Genomic DNA, 20,016 nt, shown 5'->3' with positions numbered 1-20,016 from the left:
CATGTGCATCAGGCCCAAAACTGTGTTCTTCAACTGCCGGTCCGCAGTACAATCGACAATTGTTAATAAGATTATATTGTGTGTATATATGAAAAATGAATGGAAAAAATAGTGTTATAATTAGGACTATGGGGGCAGGGTCTGGGGTGGAGATTGAGTAGAGATGGGCAGGGTCTGGCCCACGACTTAGCCCAGTGTTCTTCAACCGCCAGTTTATGGACCGATGCTGGTCCACAAAATAATTATTTTATTTCTGCCGGTCCATAGGTGTAAAAAGGTTGAAGAACACTGGTATACTGTACCGAACTCAAAACGTGAACCTGCAGGCATATTAGCTGGTAACCTATTAGCCTACAGCACCTGAAGACTGGAAGGTGGCCAATGTAATGCCAGTTTTTAAACATGGTCCTAGGAATGATCCAGCAGACTAGACTAGCAAGCCCAATATCAGTACTGGGGAAAACAATATAAACTATTATAAAAGACAAAATCATGATAATCATGATTTAATTTAATTTTTTTTAAAGGCATGGATCAACATGTGGACAAAGGTGAATTAGAAAGGACATAGAAGTCTGAATCGATATGTTCGGGTCATCAAGTTTCACTAGTATTTTACAACAGAATCTGTTGACAGAAGAAATGGATGTTTCTGCCATATGCATTTGATGCATAAACACCCATTTTATGAAAAAAAAAAAAAAGTAGGAAATCAACAGGTTGAAAACCAGCACATAACTTATGTAATTTATGTTGTCGACTGTATGTATGTTCATCTTAGTCAGTTTGGAAATAAAAACAAAGTATTTTCCTGATGCTATCAGAAAGACTGATATCCTTTGTTAGTTTGGCTTTTTGGAAGGATAAAAAACTACCGAAAGATTAAGGGGGATCCTCCCCTAATTCCACCAGTGGAGTGCTGTTCAACAGGAGCAATTTACCAAAATCTAGACGTCTTGGTAGCAGGTGTAAATTCTGACATCAATCTGTGGAGGAGTGGTCGAGCAGCCACAGCACCCTGAGGTTGTGAGTTCAATTCCCACTGCAGCTCCTTGTGACTCTGGGCAAGTCACTTAGCACTTCATTGTCCCAGGTGCAAAATAAGTACTGTATTTTTCGCTCCATAAGATGCACTTTTTTCCCCACCCAAAAGTGGGTGGAAATCTCGGTGCATCTTATGAAGCGAAGGTAAAAAAATCTGAATCCCCCGAATAGCTGCAACACCTCTCCCCCCCACACGCATCAGCTACACCGCTTTGTTAAACACCACCCACCGCTGTAGCTGTTCCCATAACTTACAGAATTGTTATACTCTAGTCATCCGATCCTAAGATTGATGTAAGCCCCACCTATTCTAGATTATTTGATCTTATGATTGCTTTAGCCTTACATATTATTATAGTTCTTTACTGGAAAAATCATTTTAAAAGTTTAAAACCACGAATGGTGGAATACTTTATGTGCCTACAGAAAATATGAAGAAATTATAGCACTAACATGTAATCATTTATCTTCATTTACTAAAGGTTGGAGTATTTGACATACATATCACTCTCAATTTTAATATAATCTGAGCTTTGGATCAATTAGTAATGCAGCCACTTGTATTTGTTGATTTTTTTATGTTTATTCTTTTGTATATGTATTGAAAAATTTATAAATAAATGTTAAAAGAAAAGAAAAAAAAGTATAAATGACTAAATCCCAAGTTTAAAAGCATAAAAGATGATGAAAATTGAGACTAATCAATGGTGCTTTTACTTCTATGATTTAAATGACTACATACATATTATCCCACGTTTGGTTAAAATGGAGTTTCCCCAGCACAGAATACGCTACAAGAGCATGTTAGGCTAATCTGATTTCCATTTGATTTTTCATTTTAAAAAACAGGTTAATATTTTTGAAAATGGATGACAAGTTTCTCATGTAGTTTCCATTCACATGCATCACATAAAAATAGAAAAAGCAAGATAAAACCTACAACGTATTACCTATTTTCTTTCTCTTCTATGTCAGATGTGCTAGCCAGTCGTCTTGGAATTGTAGGTGCAACATATGCAAGTCTAGTTCCTCTACCATCTCTCTCCTAAAAGACAGAAATTTTTTTTAAAGAAGTTGTCAGCAACATTTTTGCCCAATTATGAGGCATAGTATTTGCTATAGTTCATCATTAGAAAAAATACTATTGATTAAACTAGAAGAACATGTGTGCATGCACGGTGTTCCTGCATGGTATGCAATGTGTGCTCCAGGTCAGTAATACGTAGTGCTGAGAACGGCTCTATTCAGGCTACACGAAACTTTCCCCCATCCTCTATTTGACTTACTTAGAAACATGATGGCAGATAAAGGCCGGTCCATTCCAGTCTGCCCTTCTTAGGGTTACCATATTTTTCTGAGCAAAATACCAGACACCTGGACCCACCCCAGCCCTGTTCTGCCTTTGGTTTGCCCCATTCTGCCCCAAGCCACGCCCTGTTTTGCCCCCCCCCCCACGCCCCCAAAAAGCCTAGTCTCGTTTCATTCCTCGCCTCGGGCCAGTCGTCTCCGAGCATGTGTGGATACGTGCGACATCATTCACGCATGCTCAGAGGCCCTCCACTCATGACCAGAGCTTTCCAAAACCTGGACAACTGCTGTGTTTTAGAAAGTCCATCTGGGCATCCAGACAGTCCTCTAACAAGAGGACATGTTACCCCTTCCACAGCATCCATCTCTTGCTCCGTTTACCACTACCCTCTGTCACCTTCCACTCAACCAGTTTGTCACTTTGGGGCCATACCAAGGGCATTCAGTTGGAACAGTGTCAAAGATGGGCAAGCATAAATCTGCTTTAAAATCTGTTTAACCTTATAGTTTTAGGTGCCCTTGTACTAAAGTTTAGCACGGGCTAATACATATTATTGCATGATAAATGCTGCTGTTATTGAGACAGACATGGGAGAAGTCACTGCTTGCCCTGGATCAGTAGCACGGAATTTTGCTACTCCTTGGGTTTTGGCCAGGTACTAGTGATCTGGATTGAACACCATGAGAACGGACTATTGGGCTTGATGGACCATTGGCCTGACCCAGTAAGGCTATTCTTATGTTCTTATTTTATATCTATGTGTCATATGGCAGGCAGTACATGCTAAGCTTTAGTAAAAAGGTCCCTTAACAAGCAATTGACAATCTTATTAAAAAGAACAAGATCACAGAATTCAAAGGCAAAGGCAGAAACCAAAAAGATTGCTCTTTTTAAAACCTGCTATAAAGACACTTAAAAGCTTTGAAGGAGAATAAAACAAATTGGAATGTCTTTGGAAACTGGATGCACTGTACCTATATAACATGTATAGAAATTTAGGTTCCCTTTATTAAAGTTTTAATCTAGACCATCCTAAAATGTCAAAGATCAGTTTTACAATTCTAAATTATAGACCTTTACTCAAGTATAAAGGGGTGGGGGGTGGGAGAAAGGATTAGGTCTGCCCCGGTCTCATTTTTTTATGCAGATGTTGCAAGGTACTCAACTTCTGTTTTAAGTAACCCAATAGATAGTAAAAAAAACGTTTTCCTCCCAGGTTTGGTAGATGCAAAAAAAATAAAAAAATAAAAAAACCCAAACAAACCAACCCCCCCCCCCCACCTCAGCATTCTGGAGATTGTGAGTTAGATTCCCACTGCATCTACTTGTGACTGAGCAAGTCATTTAACACATCAATGCCCCAGGTACAAATAATTTTGCTATTGCCATGCTGTCGGCAACATTTATGGTAAATTGTACCTGCTCTATACTGCCTTGTGTGAATCTCTTTATAAAGGGTTAATAAATCCCAATGAATAAATCAATCAATTTTCCAAGTTTATTTAAAAATTTGACTAAACGCCTATCAAATATGAAGCGTTTTACAATCTTAAAAATTAAGGGGAGTGACAAATTTAAAAACAAGAGACATTAAAAACAAAAACATAACAGAACCCATAACAACATATACATTAAACACTAGGAAAAGGGGGGAGAACTACAATGTATTATAGGTAGAAATCTGGAACGCCCTTCCGGAGGCTCTTGTAGGGAAAAACACCCTCCAGGGATTCAAGACGAAGTTAGACAAGTTGCTGCTGAACCAGAATGTACGCAGGTAGAGCTAGTCTCAGTTAGGGCGCTGGTCTTTGACCTAAGGGCCGCCGTGGGAGCGGACTGCTGGGCACAATGGACCACTGGTCTGACCCAGCAGCGGCAATTCTTATGTTCTTATTAGAGAATGACACAGTGACAAAATTCATCACCGTCCCCACGGATGACCGCGGGAAATAATCCCATGTCATTTTCTAGTGTATTTCAACCTCAGTCCTTCTACACCAGCATTCTTCAAAGCAAAGCTTGCGGGTCAGTGGTTGTGGCCATTCATACTCTGATTCTTATGTGAGCCAAGGATAATGAAGCCATTGTGACATCACTGATGTGATTGGCTCTTAGGCACTGGTGGAATGAGGCATTATGACATCACAATATCTGTTCTGGATACCACTGTCATTCTGTAGTGTCTGTTTCAACCTCAGTCCTTCTACACCAGCATTCTTCAAAGCAAAGCTTGTGGGTCAGTGGTTGTGGCCATTCGTACTCTGATTCTTCCCTCTCTCCTTAAAGAATGACATGAAGATGGTTTCCCGCGGTTATCCGCGGGGACTGGAACGGTGATTAATTTTGTCACCGTGTCATTCTCTAGTTCTTATGTCTAATGTAAACTGCTTTGATTGTAACCAAACAGAAAAAGAAGTATATATCAAGTCCCATTCTCTTTATAATAATAATAATTTTATTCTTGTATACCGCCATACCCAGCGAGTTCTAGGCGGTTCACATCAATTAAATTAGGATCCGCAATGACATGCAGATTTACAACATTTTTTCAGAGATTGAGCGGCGAGGAAGGGAGAGGATAGAAGGTAGAGAAGAAATTATTAGGGAAGGAGAAGAACAGTGCGAGGGGTGAGGTGTTATTGCAGGAGAGGGGGAGAGTTAAGGGTCCTGTTCATTGAATAGGTGAGTTTTGAGTAATTTTCTGAAGCCGAGGTATGAGGGAGCCTCGAGTATCATTTGGGCTAGCCATGGGTTTAGTTTAGCTAAACTGATTTATTAAAAACCAAATCAGTTTAGAGTGTGGTGGTGGTGGTTGGGCAGGGCACAAACTCATGTTGAGCCACACTGGAACAAAAACACACACCTCAAAAGAGCCGACTAGGGTAGTATGTGGCAGGAGTAAAGAGAGAAGGATATGGTTCCTTGTATCTTAGATAGAGCCTAGAGCTGGAGAAGTAAATAAGCCAGTGACAAATTGCACAATGAGATAAACATTAGTCTTTTTTTGTACCGTTTTTTAACATGCTATTGAATCCAGAACTCCATGGCTAAGCCCAATTGCGGAGACTGGATTTCACAGACAAAACATTTTCAAGACTGACAAAGCAAATGTGTGGGAAAAGGAGACAGTTTTCAACTTCTACCCGATTTCTATTCAAATCAATGACAAGAGCATATCGGTAAAGAGTACGATGTAAAATTTTATAACCAATAGCATTCCAGAACAATCACTAATATACATCCAAAATCTTCAAAATATTCCGGATTCTATATATCTTTAAGTAGCCTCAGCCCCACCACTCCACCAGTAGTATAGGTTTATAGCTGGAAGAATTAGTGGACCGTCATCATCGGCCTAAGTCCACTTTCTAATATATCTTATCTTATTCCGTTTAATGTTTTTTTTATTTTTCATAAACTTATAAATTAATTTCTAATATTAAAGACTAAAACTTCAAAGGTTTCAGCCACTTACTTATCTTAACAGCTGACAAAGCCCGGGAGAAGCTGACCCAACAAGTTTCGCACAACCATGCTTTTTCAAGGGTCCCCCGTGGCCGGTACTGTCATCCGACCACATAATTCAGCGATGGCGAACCTATGGCACGCGTGCCAGCTGTGGCACGCGAAGGCCTTGCAGCTGGCACGTGGGAAGGTCCGCAATAGAGAGCTGCACGGGACGCCCTCTAGGGTCGCGGGGATCCCGTGGGGACACCTCCGAGGGTCGCGGGGTTCCTGCGGGGCTGGATGTACTAAGTCGCGCGGCTTTTCTCCCTACCTGCTCTGCTTACAGCACAGAGCCGAATGGAAGTCTTCCCGACGTCAGCGCTGACGTCGGGAAGACTTCCGTTCGGCTCTGTGCTGCAGGCAGGGTAGGTAAGGAGGAGTAGCCTCACGGCTCGAGTGGTTACCAAGGGAGGGGGGCGGTCCTCCCCGCCCCATGTGCAGCACATCCGGCCAGGTCCCCTTACTTTTGTGGCGCTAACCCGACCGACCGACAACAGTCCTGGTCCGACAAACCTCCCTGCCCTTAACCGCGAATCTAAATTACCTTCTTACAGCAGGGTGGAGAAGGACGCTGAAAGGCCATGGGGAAGACAGAGGGGGGAGAAGGATGCTGACAGGACATGGGGAAGATGGGGGGGTGAGAAGGATGCTGAAAGGAAATGGGGAAGAGAGAGTTGGGAGAAGACGCTGGCAGGGAAGAAGACAGAGATGCCAGACTATGGGGGGAGCGGAGGGAAGAAGATGGGTGCCAGACCAATTTGGAAGGGGGGGGGGAAGGGAGAGGCACAGTAACAGAGCAAATGGAAGACGCAGAAGGAAGAGAGACAGTGGATGGAAGGAACTGAATGAGAACATGAGGAAAGCAGAAACCAGGCAACAAAGGTAGGAAAAGAATTCTATTTCTTTTTTTCTTTTTTTTTGCTTCAGGATAAAGTAGTATATTAGTTGTGTTGATAAAAATTTATAAACAAAAGAGGCTCTGGTAGAAACCCGTTTACAAAGTGTGTATTCTTCCCAATTAATATTTCCAAATTAATAAAGTCTTTTTGCTTATTTGTAAATGGGTTTCTACCAGAGCCTTTAATTCAGTAGCATAATTAAATGAAATAACTATTTCTGAAGTTTATAGGGACGGGCGGGGACGGAGGAGATTCCTCACGGGGACGGGCGGGACGGAGGACATTCCTCGCGGGGACGGGTGGGGACGGAGGGATTCCTCACGGGGACGGGTGAGACTTTGGCGGAGACGGGTGGGATTTCTGTCCCTGCGCAACTCTCTAGTCCGCAATTAAGATATGCGGCGCGGCGGGAGGCGAGTGTGCCGGTGTCTGCTTTGCAGCTCACCTGGCAACAGGGCCGGACTGGCCATTGGGAGGACCGGGCATTGTCCCGGTGGGGCGCGGCCCATCCTCCTGTGCTGGCTGCAGTCCTGTGAGTGGATGTTTAGCCTGCCTGTCTTCCCCTTAGTATCCTATGAGCCAGGCAGTGTGTGAGGGGGAAGTGGGGGGGGGGAGGAAGAGAAGCTTCACACTGAGTCTGTCACAGGAACTCAGTGAGGCTGTAGTGCGACTCCACATGTGACATAATCAGGAACAGTTCCTAGTGCTCCCATGCTAGAGAGGTGAGGATATGGGGGGATGTTAATGTGTCTAATAATGTGCTCCTCTGTAAAAACCTCTGTATCTTCCATGGGGGGACATGCTAAATTCGAGGAAATAAAAAAGCTGCTTATGATGATTGCATAGAGAAGTTCAGTAAGCTGAGAGGAGGGCTGGGCTCTCTGTGAACAACCAACACACTAATCCTCTGCGCTGTACCTTATGGAAAACTCAATATAGCAAAAAACAGTAAAGTGTATATGTGGCCCTTCACAGTGCTTTTGTAAACATCATAATAAAATAACAAAGGCTCCAATAATGAAAAATAAAAGTCCTTTTCCCATACACTCAGGTTGCACAAGTCCGGTTTTCACCCGGACAGTATATTTTTTGACCAAAACGGATGTCTACAATTAGTAAAATTCTCCAATCACATATTTTTTTATGGGGACGGATTTGTATACAGCACTTCATTAGATTTTTTTTATTATACAAATTTTATCTTTTTGTAGACTTGAAGTCTTGAACAAAGAAAATGAGTACAGCAAAAAAAGCAAAAACAGATAGTGGAAGACCATTCCAAGAGGCCTGGACAGAGACATATGGAGTGATTGAACGCAGTGGGAAAGCATTGTGTATTATGTGTAATGAAAGTGTTGTGTCTCGCACATCAAGTGTCAAACGTCACTGAGACCAACCATAACAGTGTTGCTGAACTTGGTTTAGCTCAAAGAAAAGAGTTCCTTGTAGGAAAATTAAAGAAATATCACTCCCAGTCTCTTAGTTTTAGCAACTATCTTTCAAAAATTAATCATCTTACAGTTGCCAGCTTTCAAATTTCACTGTGCATGGAAAAACATGGTAAGCCCCTCTCTGATGGAGATTTTATCAAAAAGGCAATTTTGGCTGGGAGTAATTCACTCTTCCATGATTTCCAAAACAAGGATAAAATTGTGCAGCGCATCTCTGAGATGCCGCTAAGCAGAAATACTGCAAAAGATAGGGTTCTGCGAATGGCTGCTGATGTTAGTCAACAGCTTACTTGCGACTTACAAAAAGCACCCTTCTACTCCATGTGCTTGGATGAAAGTACAGATATTACTAACCATGCAAGACTAGCGCTCATTTTGCGTTATGCTACTGGTGACATCATGAGAGAAGAGCTGGTAAAACTGCTGTCTTTGCCTGGAAGAACACAAGGGATAGATATCCACAATGCTGTGATGGAGGCTTTTTCATCATTAGACATAAGTCCAGAAAAAGTGGTTTCAGTTACAAGCGATGGAGCACCTAGCATGGTGGGGACAACATCAGGATTCATTCATTTCTTTGCTAAGGAAGCAAAACATCCACTGATTCAATTTCACTGCATAATACATCAAGAGGCTCTCTGCGCCAAAGAAAGCAGCAAAAAACTTGACGATGTCCTCAAAGATGTAACATAAATGGTGAACTTCATCATGGCGCGTGCTCTTAATTTTCAACAATTTCAAGCCCTTCTTGATGAGGTTCAGGCACAATATAACACTTTACTGATGTACAATAATGTCCGGTGGCTGAGCAGAGGACGAGTGTTAGAGAGATTTGTGGCCTGCTTGGAAGAAGTTAGGCTATTTATGAACGAAAAAGGGGAAGACTATCCTCAACTCACCAACATGGCCTGGCTTACCAACCTCATGTTCTTTACAGATTTTACTAACCACTTTAATGTACTAAACAAAAAATTACAAGGCATGGGAAAAACAGCAGAAAGCATGTTTAGTGACATCAAAGCTTTTGAGAGAAAATTGCATGTTTTTGAAAAAGACCTTGAGAGTGGACAGCTAAAATATTTTCCCAACCTAAAAATACATTTGGATAATTCTACAACATTTGTGGACAGTCATAAAAAACACAAGGAAATCCACAAAGCATATTCCACCATTGTAGCCGAAGCAAAGGAGAATTTTAGTAAAAGATTTTCTCAGTTCCGTAAGATGGAGACAACCCTTTCATTTATAACTTCCCCAGAAAAGTCCACATTTGAAGACCTTGATCTTTCCTGCTTACAGTGGTTGGATATTCAAAATTTGGAAATGGAGCTACTGGAATTTCAAGAAAGCTCTATCTGGAAAAGTAAATTCAATGACCTGCGTGCGGCTCTTGAACGTATTGAGTGTGAAAGGGTGACAAATGAAATTACTGCTAGCAGTTCTGAAAATGAAATCCTAAAAGCGTGGAATTTTCTGCCAGACAATTTTAAGTCCATGAAAGCACTTGGGATTGCTCTTCTTACTTTGTTTGGGTCATCCTATGCTTGTGAGCAGCTGTTTTCGGCTTTGAATCATATAAAATCTGATGCTAGAAACAGATTAACGGATGACATGAGTGCTGCATGTGTTGCTCTGAAATTAACGCACTATGAGCCAAGGATTGACAAGTTATCAGCATGCATGCAACAACAAAAATCACATTAATTTTTTTCAGAGCATGCCCAATGCATATGTTTACATGAAGCAGTGTTTTCAGTTTGCAGTTAAGACACTTTCTAAGTTATTTAAATATTATTTAAAGATGTTATTTAAAAAAGGGACTTTACATGGCCCTGTTGTATTCCAATCTGGAATTTCCAATAAAAACAGTTGGTTTAATTGAAAGCTCTTTTGTTTTCTTTACATCATATTATTAGAAATGTAATGATTTAACTATTTTCTAATTTGATTGTAAATTTTACAAAAAAACATGCATAGACTCTTTGGGAATACACACCGAGTCTTGACACAGTTAACAGTTTTAAGAAGTTTATCTTTTTTTTTTACTCAGGATACATTTGACATGTTATGTGAATAATACATTTAAAATATATTGTGTAACTGAATCAAATTCTTCCTAAATTCATTAAATTGAATGAAATCATTAAAACATTATAAATTGCCAATAAATTGAAATGAAAACCAAAGGATTGTGAATCAAATTGATTCTCTGACAATACAAAGATTCCAACCTTTAAAAATGATGTTACATAGTTCAGGCAACTTTATAAAGAGTTTTTAGATACTAAATTCTTGTTATTAAGGTTTAATTGACGTGCTGGCACTTTGAGGAAATTCTTTGGTTTTGTGCGGCAGTTTGGGCACTCGGGCTCAAAAAGGTTAGCCATCACTGACATAATTCTTCCTGCTATAAACCTATACTAGCGGTTGAGTGGTGGGGCTGTAAGATACTTAAAGATATATAGAATCCAGAAGATTTTGAAGACCATATCAGTGGCATAACGAGGGTAGGTGTTTGGGCAGTGGGCTTACCCCTCCACCCGCCCCTTCCATGTTACACTCGCACCCTGTACCTCTTTAAATCTTTGCTAGTGTGAGCAGCTTCTCTGACCTGCTGCTCATACTGGTTTTGCCTCTGACATCATCACTTCCTGTCCCTGCAACCCAGAAATGATTTTCAGAGGGAGCCAGGCCAGTGTGAGCAGCAGGCTAGAGTAGTTGCTGGCACTGGTGAAGATTTTTAAAGAGGTACCGGGGGGATGGGGGCAGAGAGGCCTCCCCCTTTACTACGCCACTGGACCATGTTCAGTTTCCTTTGTCCCTATTTATGATGAGCATGTCGTCAAAATGCACAAAAAGCACATACACTGAAAGAAAGATGGCAGATATAGAAACTAGAGCAGGGGGTGTCAAAATCCCTCCTCGAGGGCCGCATTCCAGTCGGATTTTCAGGATTTCCCCAATGAATAAGTATGAGATCTATTTGCTTTCACTGTATGCTAATAGGTCTCATGCATATTCTTTGGGGAAATCCTGAAAACCCTACTGGATTGCGGCCCTCGAGGAGGGACTTTGACATCCCTGAACTAGAGTGACATGTAATATAATAAATGTTCAAAAATACACGTAAAAAATAAGAATACAAATTCAATGTCCACAATATCACCACAACAAAGTTGCCTAAATGCTAAACTGTACTTTGCTAACAAGCAATACAGTCAAGGGAGAAAAAGAAGTCAAGTGCTCACTGGAAGCAGGCTTTTAGAATCATTCTTGCCCTGCCCCAATAGGTGAGCCATCATTAGGCAGAAAAAAACTCCCTTGCATTTGACTGTGTTTAAAGAACTCACTTTAATTTCCTATAGTTAATGAACTTTGTCTTAAATAAATCTCACCAATTATTAGATTAGGTTACTTAAACATGAACTTGTCAGTTAAGTAGGTCAATTGTGTGTGCACCCCTCCACCAAGCTTTCAGCTTCTAAAAGGCTACAATGAGCTGGACTAAACCATGTGCAAATAGCACCTTACACAGAGAATGTGAGGTGAAGTGACTTATACCTTTCAAACGGGACAGATGACCAGGGGACTCGCAGAAAGAGTAAAACAAAAAACCAAACACAAACCTAAGGGTGTGGTGTTGATACATCACATGAGAATCACCAAAGCCAGATACAGTGGCTTTAGCTGGAGCAATTGGAATGTCAGTATAATGACAGCAGTCATATGGCTGTGTTTTGAACAGTCTGGACATATTTAATCTCTATAATTAACATCAGCATAAATGATATTGCAGGGGTTGAGGTATGAGGATAACAAGGGTATGAATCAGGATAAGAGATTATCTCAAGGATGCTGCCTAATAGCATGGAATTATCCCAAACCATAAAAATGAGTTTTTGCAACTGATATCTGGGGAACAAAGAACAGTCGGGAGTTGAAGGTATTTGAGAGTCCACTAGTGATAGGAGAGCCAAGGAACAATATGTCAGATTTGAAATGTGTATCCTTCCAAAGCTGGTGCTAGATCACAAACATGAGCTAGGACTTAACAGAGAGAGGAAAAGTATTTTTTGTTTGTCAGCACCAGTGTGGGTAGGAGAGGGCAAAGGGGGTGAAGAAACTATAAAATAAACCCACCAAGATGTTTGAAAAAAACCACCCAATTGGGCAGGAAAAATCGAATCAAATCGATTCAATCGGATGAATCGAATCGAAATGTTTTTTTCCTGAGTCGGGCAGCCCTAGTGTGCATCCAGTAGCACTAGAGAGATGATTAGTAGGAGTAGCAGCAGCTATTGTACTGTTGTAAGCCAATGAAGAGATCTTGCACTGGTCAGTAATGTATACAATCTGCACCGACCTATGAAAAAAAGGTTGGAACTAAAGGTTGGTACATTCGAAGGAAGTAACTTATGCTGGAGATTCTCATGAAAGCGTTTTGCATTAATATGCTTCATCTTAGGATGGGACAAAGATAATTCCTTCTCTTTGAGCTTATGTGAACTTTTGGAAGGTGCCTGCACTTTGGGCGCTGAAAACCTCCGAGGACCTGTATATCAGTTTAAATATTATCTGGTGGTCATCTTAGATGTCTGGGTTTTTTTTTAAAACAAGTCACATCTTACTGATGAAAAGACACTATCAATTACCAATATTTACCTAACTAACAACTGAAATCTTCAGAGTAACTCTTACCGGAAGCAATCGTCATCGATTCTACTTTTCATGTTATGTATCTTTAATGTTATGTATGTTTAATGTCGTGTATCTTTTGTTTTTCATTAAAATTTAACCTAAAAACTCCTACAAAAGTCCATAAGTAAATGTTTCATACAACTTGTAAATCTTATGATGTAGCCATGCTGACTACTAAACCAAACTTATTTTTGCAGCGGCATCTCTTCCAATGTGGCACACATTTCAGTGGCTTTCTTCAGGGATGAGGTGATATTAAAGTATAAATGTGTCTTATGCTTGCTCACAAGTATATGAGTTGTCGTGCTAGGTACATATTGGTAATCGATATGGTCTTTTAAAAAACCATTACTGGGAGGTTGAGGGGAGGTCAGTTGAAGATGGTTGACGTGCAGTAATCAGCCGACACAGCAAAGACAGACCATCTGCTGAGATGTTCTGTACTTGAACAGTCTCTTTTTAGTCAAAACTTCTCAGCTTGAGAAAACATGCAAGCACAATGTTTGTGTACTGCCTAGATGTGGTCTCAGCCCAAGCAGATAAGATTTTGAATGTACTCTCTCCTCTCCATATTCACGGGTTCGGCACCATTGACTTCAGTTATTTGCAAGTCTTTCCTCCCAGACCACCCCCTCCCTCCCACCAACCTCCCAGACCTCTTTACACCTTACTTTTCAATCCTGGTGGTCTAGCGGTGAAGCAGGGCTGGTGTGATCTTACTAAGCTTCTGCCCCATGCAGAGCTGCGATTAAAATTGGTCTCACGAGACTGCAGCAGGAACTTAAGCAGCCATTTTTGATTGCGGCTCTGCACGGGGCAGGAGTGTAGGAAGATCACTTTTGTCCCACTTCACTGTTAGACCACCAGGATTGAAAAGTAAGGTGTAAAGAGGTCTGGGAGGAGGGGGTGGTTCATCAGAGTAAGCTCTAAAAATTATTCGCAATTTTTTCTTATTCATGAAGGGGCTTTGAACCTAACTCCCATGAATATGGAGGAGGTGGTGTATGTCAAATTTTTTTTTTCCCCCCACACTGAATATAAATTGCCATATTGAGTCAGGCTAAAGGTCCATCTTGCCCAGTATCCTGTTTCAAACAGTGGCCAACTCAGGTCACAAATACCTGGTAGAATCCCCCCCAAATAGCAAAAATTCATGCTACTTACCCCCAGGAATAAGCAGTGGCTTTCCACAGGACTTCTCTTCCAAGAAATTGTTCAAACTTTTTTTTAAACAGCTACAGTAAATGGTTTTACAACATCCTCTGGCAATGAGTTCAATAGCTTAATTATGCACTGAGTGAGGGGGAAGAGGAGGAGGAATATGTGATCCACTGAGCAGTACTGCTGCTGTCCACTTCAAAGTCTTGACTCATGTGGAGGACAGTCAGTGATGGCATTAAGAAAAGTGGTTGTGGGAGCAATAGGTGGGAAGGTGGGTTTGAAGATGCTGTGTGAGGAGAGAAAGGGAGAGAATGTCCAAAGATAGTGCATTAAGGAGAAAAGCAAGGGAATGGGGGAAGGGGAGAAGAGAATTAAGGGGAACATGAAATGGTACTCTGTCACGTTTTCCTCAATGAATATGTATGAGATGTCTGAATGAATTGCCTCCATTGTATGCAAATAGATCTCATGCGTATTCATTATAGAAATCCTAAAACTTAACCTCAGGAGGGCCAAGGCTAGAAACCCCTGCTCTACAGTGTGACAGATAGGTTCAGAGAATCAGAAGGACTCCTTGTTCTTTCCCTGCCCCAATCTCCAAAATTTCCTTTCATTGATTCTCTCTCTTCTCCCCTCCCCTTACACCTCTGTCTGTCCCCATCCCTTTATACATTCTGTCCAAGATCTCTTCTCTTTCTCCATGTCTACTATCACTAAGGTTCATTTCCCCTGAAAAAATAAAATATAAAGAACCAGATAAATTGAACAAATGCAAGAAAACATTTTATCCATGTTTAAATTACTTAAAAAGCCAATATATTACCTTTTCTCTGTTGTCTAAAGTGGAGGAAAGTCTAGGACTTGAAGCAGATCGCATAACACCACTGGAGTCCTTTTCCTTCTGAGCTTCTTTAGATACGCTTATTTCAGCAAGTGCACCATAACTGCCAGTCTTTCGAAGACCTAACCGCCAAGAGGCAGGAGATTCATCTTTTCTCTCTTCTTCTTTAGAAGAAATCTTGCTAGGAGGCGGGGGGAACTGTATAGCAAAACCACCAAGACGTTTCAAGAATCTGTTGATTTCATGGATTGCTTCCTTCCACCCCCTCTACCACAGATAATTCTATCGTCATAATGGTAGTTAAAAAAGCAGCTATTTCCTAGACCAGTTTACTTCTAAAAATTAATTTGTTTTAAAACCTAATTGTTAGAATTTTAAACACACTTAATACGCAGTGGCAATGAGATGCAAACTGAAAAGTAGCCACACGGGTCAGAATTTAGAAACCATGCAATGATGATACCAGTACTGATTAAAACATGGTTATTCTGAAACCTAACATACAAATCCTTGCACACACAAAATGTCTCACCATGGACTTGTCGCCCTTACGGGGCACTAGAACAATGCCAGTTTTGCGCAAGCCCTGTCTCCAGGATGCAGGATGTACTGATCCCATCACAGGAAGGAGAGAAGTAATGAAATCAGACTACAGCCAATTGAAGATAAAAAAAAAATAAACATAGGAAGAACGAAGAGGAAAAGGCGGCACAAGAAACTTTCTAGCTTAATAGATGTACTGTTATACTGCAGTTTGGCAGAACACAAATAGTTTATGACACTCAATGGTACATGCCTACTGCACAATGTTAATGTTCCTGTTTTAACTGTGTGCACGTTATATAAACGTGCTAAGATTATTATTGTATAGACCAGGGGTAAGCAATTGAGAGCCTCAGGTAGGTCAGGTTTTCAGGATATCCACAATCAATATATACGAGATGGGTTTGCATGCACTGCCTCATTGAGATGCAAATCTATCTTATGCATATTTATTGTGGATATCCTGAAATCTTGACCTAACTGTGGCTCTCAAGGACCAGAATTGCCAACCCCTGGTATAGACCAATGTCCCGCGGCACACTAAAGGTACTGGCCACAGCTCAAGGCACCCAGAAGTGTGGGGACGTTGCCGTGATGTCACGCGCATGCATGACGTCATCACATCAACGTCTGCATGTGCATGAAGGCCTTCCAGACAGGCCCTACGACACTAGTGTGGGGGGGAGGCAGAAGGGAAGAGGGCCGGAGAGATGTCGATGCCCACTGATTGCCTACAGGACATGTCTTGACGTGAGAGGCATGTCCTGTAGACAGCCAGTGCCTCTCCTCCTCCCCAGTGTACCGCGGCACACCTGAAATCTCAGGAGGCACATAGTTTGTGATACACTGGTATAGACACAAAGCTCCATCACTTAAGACGTATATGAAGGTGAAGCTAAATTTTCTGGCAAGCCTCAGGAAAAATTTTGGGACCTGCATTTTACTAGTCTAACATTAGACAGTGCGGTTACACCCTCTTCAACTCTGTACTAGCTGAAAGTAACATAACACTGCTTGGTTTACTTGCCTCCTTGAGCTCCAAGCGTACATTGAAACTTTGATTTCTTATCAATACCTAAAAGGTCAATATGTTAGCATCTTTGAGTACAGAAGAGTCAAAAGGGAATCCCATCAGGCTATAAAAGTTATTTTAATTGTAATCTTGGCCTTCAGTTATGGAATTCTATGTTAACAGAGGTCATTTTAGAAGGCCTGTGCGACGTGCGTGTCTGTAAAGTGTCCTCCACCTATAAACAGCTATTTTAGAAGGCTGCTATTTATATATGTAGATCTGCAGCACAGTTTCCAAAGGGGCATGCCGTGAGTGGGCTGCAAAATTACCCATTATGTATTTCCAATTTTGCAAATACAATAAAAATAAACCTGAACTGGATGTTTGCATAACCATAATGCTTTGAGTGGGCATAAGTGTCAGTCAACTGCTTGTTTGGGCTTTTTTCACTTGTATCATTAACTAGCTATGGGGTCCTTTTATTAAGGTGCTCTAAATGCTAAGGCAACCATTATGGTTAGCGCACCTTTATAAAAGGACCCTATTTCTGGACATCCAGTTTTGTCAGATCCAGCACTTCCAATTTTGCAACTTTAAGTTATATATTCAAAATCTGGAATGATGCTGTTCATTTCTTGCTAGAATTGTTTGCAAGTTCCAGTCTGTTTAGTGGAAACATCTATTTCCCAGCATTCTTTATACATATTTTACAAAAAGATCCATGTTTAATAAGCATCTTGTAAAATATTCAGGGACATGTACATGTCTTATTTATTCATTCATTTTTATAACCCATCCTCCCCAGGAGCCCAGAATGGGCTACAGGATCAAGATACAAAGCCATAGGATCAATAACTTACAACTTATAGAGAATGTGACTAAGAACACATTCTTTGCAGAATCTAAGAAAATAAATCAGAGTCACTAATGGGTATTAACATATCTGCAGTGAACGGTAGAAGAACTGGTTAGCAAGCACAGGGATTCTGAGGTAAGGTACGTTGAAGCAAGGTTTGTCAAAGTTTGAGACCAGAATTGATCCAATCCTTGAAAAGAAGCGTCTTTAATGGCAGGAGGGAGTCGATTCCATAATTTAGGTATGCTATAGGAATATGATCGCTTTCAGGTTGTCTCCCAGCGGAGGCTGTTTGCTGGAGGGTTGGAAAGTCTGAGTTCCCGTTGCGAACGGAGGAACCATTAAAAGTGGTATATTGGGAGTTTCTTTGCTAAATAGTCAAGTGTCATACTGTGGAAGCGTTTAAATGCTAATACTAGTTGTTTGAAGACATTGCGTCGTCGTACTGGGAGGATGTCTTGACCAGGATATCCGATTTCCTATTTATAGACTGGGTGCAACAAGTGGGGAAAGTATGCAAAACATTGTTCATGCACTATTTTACCAACCCCTTTGCTGTGTGAGCGAGCCTGCGACTTAGAAAAGGGAGAGGATAGTTTTGATCATGATGGTAGATGTAAAGGAAGGGGTAGTTGTGGAGGAGCAGTTTAGGATGGCATAGGGAGCATAAACAGGGGAGAAGCAGTTTGAAAAGGAATTCTCCTCCCATGCCTATGGTTTTACAGTATCTAATCTGCCTCCTTTTGCAATTTTTTGGCCTTTAAATTTTAAAGCACTAGCTGCCTGAACCAACATGGAGACAAGATATTTTAGTGGTGCAGATACAAGTCTCCAATGAGTTAGAAAATTATTCCAAGTTAATTAGTGATCCCCTCTAGTTCGTATAAGAAGGTTGAGGCTAGAGAGGAGGGATTCTTAGGCCTTACTCTCATCTCTTTTGGATATCTTTAGGCAAACATTCCTAGACAAGTAGCCTGCCTCAAAACAAGAATCAAGCTCCATATGTTCAACTTCCTCTAAGCCAGGGGTAGGCAATTCTGGTCGAGAGCCAGAGCCAGGTCAGGTTTTCAGGATATCCACAATGAATATGTATGAGATGGATTTGCATGCCCTGCCTCCTTGAGATGCAAGTTTCCAAGTTTATCCAAGTTTATTAAGTATTTTTGATTTATCGCCTATTCAAAATTCAAGGCGATGTACAGATAAATAAAAATTTTTGGTAACACACTTACAATTATTAAATTAAACAGATGATTATCTAAAATACAAATATAACATTACATTTAAAAGGGTATTTCAACAAATTATAATGAGACAAAAGGAAAATTATTTAATGGTTACATTCAGTATTAAAATCATTAATTCAATTTTAAAATATTTAATTCAGGGGAAAAACAGCAGGGAGGGAGACAAAGACAATTGACCTTTAAATTAAGAATGCGAAAAGAAAAATTAGTCATTAAAGGCATCTATATATAGAAAGCTCTATATGCAAATCTATCTCATGCATATTTATTATGGATATCCTAAAAACCTGACCAGGCTCCGGCTCTCGAAGACCAGAATTGCCTACCCCTGCTCTAAGCAGACAAATGCAGACTGAGGAGAAAGGCAGGCAGAAGAGGAAAAGGCCTGAATTATCAGAAGACTGAAGGCTCACCAATCTACAGATCCACCAGATGGTGCTGCACTCTCAATGATACAAAGATGATAAAATCAAAATTCCTTGTCATAAAAAAAGCTAGTTTGATCATTTGTAAACTAACTCCCACAAATTAAGGGTTCCTTTTACTAAACTGTGCTAGCGGTTTTAGCACGTGTGCTAGATGCTAACGCCTCTATAGAGCTGGCGTTAGTTTTTCCGCATAGCGCAGGGTTAAGCGCGCGCTAAAAACGCTACTGCAGCTTAGTAAAAGGAGCCCTAAATGTAAGGTTAAAAAATATGACCCATTCTTACTTTTTAAAACAATTCTTTAGAAAGAGACTATTAAAAATCAGAGGTGAGCAATCATGGTCCTCGAAGGACGCAACCCAGTCGGGTTTTCAAGATTTCCACAATGAATATGCATGAGATTAATTTGCATGGACTGCTTCCATTACTGTTTGCATTTCAGTTACTATTTGTAGGCCAATGCCGATGTCTAATCCTATACAAAGCCCTTCAAAACAAGATTGATCTTCTCCTTCCCATTAAACCTGCTGAAGGAACTCCGGTAGATACATTGCAGATTGTGCCTAGATCTGAAAGTTCTCTTCTATAGTCTATTTCCCAACCTTCTCAATTTTCAAAACAAGTAGTAGAGAAATTACAGGATATAAAGTCTCATATGAGAGTGCTGAAAAGGTAGTTCGACCAAGAAGGGAACCATGAAAAACTTATAAATTATTCTACCTTGAGCAGGTGCATGGTCTTGGGGAAAGAAAGAGAACTCCTTTCCACAGCTTTCCTGTCTTTTTTTTTTTTTTTTCCAATGCCTCCTTTTGGCACAGCAAGTTATAGTAGTATTCTGCATTAACTGTTTGACCCCTTGGAAGATATTCTTATCCCAAAACACTGTGGCAATGAACTTTCCTGCTGACTTTTGGGTTTTGAATTTCCTTGGCCTTGGTGAACCTGAGTACCGCCACTGTATGGACTGTTGTCTCAGGATCACATAGTGTAGCCATATTTCATCAACAGTAACTAGCCATTCTA

The 20,016-nt window shown here is 40.8% G+C and overlaps 1 protein-coding gene across 5 annotated transcripts in view; it reads right to left on the bottom strand.

Moving 5' to 3' along the window:
* PPP1R12A (protein phosphatase 1 regulatory subunit 12A) overlaps positions 1–20,016 on the bottom strand; it is a 183,881-nt gene that overhangs the window by 66,037 nt on the left and 97,828 nt on the right. For 4 of the 5 annotated variants that reach the window (XM_033951481.1, XM_033951484.1, XM_033951482.1 and 1 more), the window contains exons 10-12: positions 15,443–15,559; positions 14,893–15,108; positions 1,995–2,089 (exon numbers count right to left, since the gene is read on the bottom strand). In XM_033951481.1, the coding sequence (XP_033807372.1) occupies positions 1,995–2,089; positions 14,893–15,108; positions 15,443–15,559 (428 nt within the window). The remainder of the gene's footprint in view (positions 1–1,994; positions 2,090–14,892; positions 15,109–15,442; positions 15,560–20,016) is intronic. The other variant, XM_033951483.1, reaches the window with a different exon arrangement.

This window comes from Geotrypetes seraphini, chromosome 7 (genome assembly GCF_902459505.1).
Source record: "Geotrypetes seraphini chromosome 7, aGeoSer1.1, whole genome shotgun sequence".
NCBI lineage: Eukaryota > Metazoa > Chordata > Amphibia > Gymnophiona > Dermophiidae > Geotrypetes > Geotrypetes seraphini.
This window is presented reverse-complemented; position numbering and strand designations above follow the sequence as displayed.